The following is a 6,712-nucleotide window of genomic DNA, read 5'->3' as shown; positions in this document are numbered from 1 at the left end:
GGTACAGGACTGTTATGTGTTTACAGACTGGTACAGGACTGTTATGTGTTTACAGACTGGTACAGGACTGTTATGTGTTTACAGACTGGTACAGGACTGTTAGTGTGTTTACAGACTGGTACAGGACATGCTTGATGGTGAACATGTCTGTTAAGATGCTCTGACTGTAGACAGCATGTACTCAGAGTGTCTAACAGACTGGTTTGTGTTCATCAGGTGGTGCTGGTCTGGATTATTGTCCCACTCTGCCCCTGGTGGGGGGACGGTCTTTATTTGTCTCTAGAATAAGGAGCAGCTAAATGCTAGGTGAACAGGTGGTCCTCAGGTGGGTGGAGAGCTGCTGGGACAATGGCAGAGTGCTGGGCACACAGCAGCAGCTCTTATCCAAACCAGTGGTTCCTCATACAGTCTGTGTTCCAGGTCACACCACAGAGCCAGCACCACTCAGCTCTGCACAGAGAGCAGTGCATGTGCATGCAGCCACCTTCAGAGAGACACAAGACTGTCAGTGTGTGTCTGTGTGTGTGTGTGGTGTCAGGTTGTAACGTCACACATGTTCCTGTCATGTTACCGTTTCTCTCCACAGGGACTGCACACTGAGGACAGGGTCTGGTGGACTCCTGGATGAGCAGCAGAGATGCCTGATCCCACCTCCCTCTCTGAGACGCCTCCTCTCTCACCACGAAACCCTGAGGGTGATTGACAGGTTAACCTCTTCATCATCACCATCATCACCCTGCAGTCCTGTCACTCATCTGTGAAGTGTCAGCTCTGACTAGGGATGGGTACCAAATTTGATACTTTTTTATGTACAGACCAAATTCTGTCGGTACTACAGAGTATCTATTCACGTGAACCTGATCTGCCTGGCACCTCTTTCCATTGAGGACGTTGAAGATGTTTTCATATTTGGATTTATGATAATCAGATTCCTGCTGATCGGCTGTGGAGGAGTTCTGGTTTATCAGAAAATGAGAACGACCCTGACAGCAGTCCGGGCCTGGGAGAAGCTGTCTGTGACCCTGGAAGGAATCTCTCGTACGGTGAACGCACAGACTCAAATGGTGGCAGAGTTGAATCGTAAACTGGATGTGGTTCTAACTAGGATCACAGCCCAGTGGCACAGGGAGTGAGGGCAACATCTGGGTGAAGTTCATACAGGAGAGGCAAGATGGTAACTAATCTGGAATATCTGGCATTTTCACAACACAGAGGCTCAGTTAAGACTTAAAGCAGTGGAGGAAAGAGGTCTGCTGTTGCTCTAAAGAACTTATTCCATCATTGGATCTCCACAGATGTGACCTTGGTCACAGACTGATAAAACTCCCTGGATGATATGTGTGGGTGGAAGCCTTGATTCTCCCCCCTCCCTCTCCCCATCCCCCACCTGTGTCTGGTCCCAGTCCAAGGCCACGTTGGTTGGAACAGAGAACTGAACTCTGGTGAACTGTGTTCAATTGATAACAACTGGTTGGACTCTGGAGGTCTCTGATTGGTCCTGATGCTTTGTCCTTGATGTCACCGGTTCCTCTGCAATCCCTTCCCCTGTCCATATTTGCCCCCCCCACCCCCCCCCCCCCCGGCTCAGCTGCCTCTGCTCCTATTTGTAGAGTAGTTTTTTTGTGCGATGCTCATGTGTTTTCTGTTTTTGTATGAAACACAGGATCAAAGCTCTTTTTTTAACTCATCCTTCCTATGTGTGTATTCTAAACTGCAAGTAGCGCACTACGTTTCACAGGGCCCTGGACATTCGTTCCCCATGTCTGTCATGTGTGTGTGTTTCTCCAGACGGATGGTCTAAACTGCAAATGTAGTTCTGCATTGCATCTGATGTTGTGTATGAATGACAATAAACGATTCTTGATTCTTTATTTCATCCTCCATTAAACAGAGAGCAGCAGAGGAAAACAGAGGAGCTTCCTGACAGTCCGAACTCGTCTGACCTAAACAACACAAGCTGATAACTTGAAGTGTTGGACGTGTTCTGGATGCTCAAAACGTACCTTAAATACCTTTCATTTATTTTAACTCAATCCTCTTTTATTTCATTTAAACTTATTTACCTTCATGGACCTCCATCACACATGTTTCTAGTGGGGAAATGACATCAATAGAAACACGTGGAGCTGGATTTTAATTTGTGTAATAAGACAAAACAGTTGTTGTTTTCAACAGTTTTCACCTTAAAGAAATAAGTTACACAACTCATGTTATAATACAAAGAGTTGGATGTTGTCTTGATATTTGTTAATTTTATATATTGAGAAATATGTAAAAAATAATAAAAGTTTATTATTAAAAAAAACATTACACACACAAAGTACCAAAAATTGGTACCGTTAAGTACCGGTACCAATTCCCAGGTACCGAAACGATTAAAATGTCAAAGGTACCCATCCCTAGCTGTGACTCACCTGCGAGGTGTCAGCTGTGGGCGGAGCTGGCACGGCCTCACACGCCCCCTGGTGGTACGTTCTCCTGCAGTCCCTGCAGAACACGGCGCCGCAGCCCAGCCGTTGGTCACACTCTACCCTCCTGCTGCCCTCAGGTGGCAGAAGTCCCGCCCCGCAGCCTGGTGACGGACACATCAGCCCTCCCATGGTGAGCAGGCACTGCTCTGCCCCGTACTGCTTGTAGCGCTCATACTGACAGACACATGGCAGAGGACAGGTGTTCTGGGTCAGTACACCTGCCACTGTGAGGACTACCTGTGGGATGAAGGGAAATCACCTGTTCTTCTCCCAGAATCCTGAAATGATGCAACTCTTTGATCAGTGAGTCTTCACAGCCCACTGGAAACAAAGACATCAGTAAATGACCCTCACACCAGTTCACCTGCCCCCAGCTGAGGCTGCCCCACCCTCACCTGCACACGGCAGAGAGTATCCAATCACAGGGTGCTGAACAAACTGACGCTCGTTCAGGCGAGTCTGACAGTACCGCTGAAAACAGCTCAGACAAATCACATGACGCTGAGGACACTGGAAGACCAGGACCACGTCCCTGAGAGACAGGCAGGAGACAACAGGTGAGACAGGATGGACAATTGGTTATGTTTGGGGCCCTTACCTCGATACTGAACTAACAAAAACATTTCTACAGAACAGCTGGACTCAGACACCTGCTTTCTGAATGAAGCAAGATGGCACAGGGACCTGAAGTCTGTTTACCACTGATGCACCTTTGTGCTGCCAAGCAAGGCAGTACAGAGTGTCTGCAGGTCCTTAAAACATTTTAATCTGCTGAAATCCAACTCCTGAATACTCAGATCAAAACAAAACTGAAGACAAGCATGGAATCTGATAATCTGCTACAAAAATAATAAAACTACAGTCATTTAGGTTGAATGTTTCCAAAATACTATATGGACCTGAAAACAGTTGTGAGGACAGAGACATGTGAGTTCCATGACCCAACCATGGCCCAACCATGACCCAACTTTGACCCAATCATGATCCAACTATGACCCAACCATGACCAAACTATGACACTACTATGACCCAACCATGACCCATCCATGACCCAACTATGACCCAACCATGACCAAACTATGACACTACTATGACCCAACCATGACCCAACCATGACCCATCCATGACCCAACTATGACCCAACCATGACCAAACTATGACACAACTATGACCCAACCATGATCCAACCATGATCCAACCATGACCCAACCATGACGCAACCATGACCCAACTTTGACCCAATCATGATCCAACTATGACCCAACCATGACCAAACTATGACACTACTATGACCCAACCATGACCCAACCATGACCCATCCATGACCCATCTATGACCCAACCATGACCAAACTATGACACAACTATGACCCAACCATGACCCAACTATGACCCAACCATGACCCAACCATGACGCAACCATGACCCAACTTTGACCCAATCATGATCCAACCAAGACCCGACTATGACCCAACCATGACACAACTATGACCCAACCATGATCCAACTTTGACCCAACCATGACCCAACCATGACCCAACCATGAAACAACCATGACCCAACTATGACTCAACCATGACCCAACTATGACCCAACCATGATCCAACCATGACCCAACCATGACCCAACCATGACCCAACCATGATCCAACCATGACCCAACTATGACCCAACCATGACCCAACTAAGACCCAACTATGACCCAACCAAGACCCGACTATGACCCAACCATGACTCAGCCATGACCCAACCATGATCCAACCATGATCCAACCATGACCCAACTATGACCCAACCATGACGCAACCATGACCCAACCATGACACAACCATGATCCAACCATGAGCCAACCATGACACAACCATGACCCAACTATGACCCAACCATGACCCAACCATAATCCAACCATGACCCAACCATGACACAACCATGACCAACCATGACCCAACCAAGACCCAACTATGACCCAGCCATGATGCAACCATGACCCAACTATGACCCAACCACGATCCAACCATGACCTAACCATGACCCAACCATTATCCAACTATGACCCAACCATGACCCAACTATGACCCAACCAAGACCCAACCATGACCCAACTATGACCCAACCATGACACAACCGTGACGCAACCATGACCCAACCATGATCCAACTATGACCAAATCAGTCCTAATGTTCTGAAAAACTAAAACATCAAGTCTGCCTCTTTTTCTGTTCTGGTTCTTAGAAATCATTTCCAGTTTTTCTGTCTATTAGTGACACCCAGTGTCCCACCACACACACACACACACACACACGTTTGTTTCTTGACCCCATGGGGATCTTCCATTGACTTCCATTCATGTTTTTTAGACTTTATATCCTAACCCTGACCATATACTCTAAAATTAACCTCACAGAAACTTACCTGAGCCTAAAACTAACCTAAACCTTGGTCCTAAACCTAACCCCACACCTGGAACATGCATTTGGACCTGTGGGGACCTGACAGTGGTCCCCACAATTCACTTCGGTCCCCACCTGGCTGCTTTTTTTTGTAAAAAATACCCCATGTTGTAGGAAAAACCCGTACACACACACACATCATTGTGTTTGCGTTACATGATGTCGGTGCAGCCAATGCACGGCACTCTTCTGATGTTGGTCACAATAAGGTCAAGGGTCACAGAGACGTCATCCTCTGTAGTGGGATGAGACGCACACTTCAGGTAGAACTCCTGCGATCAGATCATCACCAATCAATAACTCCTGATCCAGTTTAATCACAGATCATCACCAATCAATAACTCTCCTGATCCGGTTTAATCATCATAGTCCGACCCCTTACCGCTTCGTTACCAGGACAGCCATCAGCCTGACAGATGCCATGAATTTGTCCTGGCAGGAGGACATCGTCCCAACAAGATGGACCCTGAGACAGAAAACAGGTCCAACAGTCAGCCACCGCTGTGAGTACAAATACTAACAGAGTGGTACTGCACAGGAAGTACACAGGAATACAGAGGAGGTTCACAGTAATACAGAGGAGGTACACAGTAATACAGAGGAGGTACACAGGAATACAGAGGAAATACACAGGAATACACAGTAATACAGAGGAGGTACACAGGAATACAGAAGAGGTACACAGGAATACAGAGGAAATACACAGGAATACACAGTAATACAGAGGAGGTACACAGTAATACAGAGGAGGTACACAGGAATACAGAGGAAATACACAGGAATACACAGTAATACAGAGGAGGTACACAGGAATACAGAAGAGGTACACAGGAATACAGAGGAAATACACAGGAATACACAGTAATACAGAGGAGGTACACAGGAATACAGAAGAGGTACACAGGAATACAGAGGAAATACACAGGAATACACAGTAATACAGAGGAAATACACAGGAACAGATTCAGCCTTACTGTAGTGTAACACAGAGCTTTTATTTATAAACAGATATGATTTTCTGATGATGAGTGGCTCATCAGACGTTTTGAGGAAAAATGATTTTTCAGTTTGGCACTGCTGCGCTCTGGGAGTGTGACGCAGTGAGTAGCCTCGTGCACCACACGTGCAGCAGCAGCAGTGGTTGAACTGGGGTTCCACAGGAGCTTTCCAGAGGGAGCTGGCAGACCCATCAGGACTGTGTCAGTCCAGTCCACCCAGAGCTGAGTCATGACCAATGGAATCATCTCATCTATCTGAGTCTAAAGGCTGAGTTATGGTCGAGCTCTGGAGCCCTCACCGGCAGTGGAGATGTTTCATACTTGGTGTTTAGTTGGTGTAGATTTCTCCAAAATGACACGTGGAAGTTCACTTTACAACTTGTGAAAATGCTGTAAGTAGGAGAGCAAAAGCTGGACAGACAAACAGACTGCTGTGATGATTTAGGCAGAACAGACCCAGGGCGCAGGCAGGCTCACAAAGTTTAACAAAAATTTATTGAAGTAACAAAAAACTGCTGTAAAGACAGCTCTACTTACAAAAACCATGGAGATCTCAGAGGCAGGGGACAAGGCACAGAGACAAACCAAACCATGAAACAAACAAAATGATCCGACGAAAGACAGAGACAGGACAGGGCTTAAATACACAGAAAACTAATGATTGAAACACAAAACACCTGGGGAGAAACACGAGGGTGACTAATCAGACATATAGGGAGCAGCTGAGCTGTGACACACTGGGGAACCCTGAAAATACTAGAAAAACTAAGAAAATAAACACAGATCATGACAACTG

At 46.5% G+C, this 6,712-nt stretch overlaps 1 protein-coding gene across 1 annotated transcript in view; it reads right to left on the bottom strand.

The window, feature by feature from the left end:
* The window catches only part of prkn (parkin RBR E3 ubiquitin protein ligase), a gene marked incomplete at its 5' end in the record, with an annotated part of 22,933 nt that overhangs the window by 2,234 nt on the left and 13,987 nt on the right, over positions 1 to 6,712 (bottom strand). The window contains 7 exon segments of the mRNA XM_014027372.1: positions 11 to 484; positions 572 to 689; positions 2,415 to 2,645; positions 2,731 to 2,792; positions 2,867 to 3,003; positions 5,075 to 5,190; positions 5,301 to 5,384. Coding sequence (XP_013882826.1) covers positions 381 to 484; positions 572 to 689; positions 2,415 to 2,645; positions 2,731 to 2,792; positions 2,867 to 3,003; positions 5,075 to 5,190; positions 5,301 to 5,384 — 852 coding nt within the window.

Source organism: Austrofundulus limnaeus, unplaced genomic scaffold (genome assembly GCF_001266775.1).
Source record: "Austrofundulus limnaeus strain Quisiro unplaced genomic scaffold, Austrofundulus_limnaeus-1.0 Scaffold642, whole genome shotgun sequence".
Lineage (NCBI taxonomy): Eukaryota > Metazoa > Chordata > Actinopteri > Cyprinodontiformes > Rivulidae > Austrofundulus > Austrofundulus limnaeus.
This window is presented reverse-complemented; position numbering and strand designations above follow the sequence as displayed.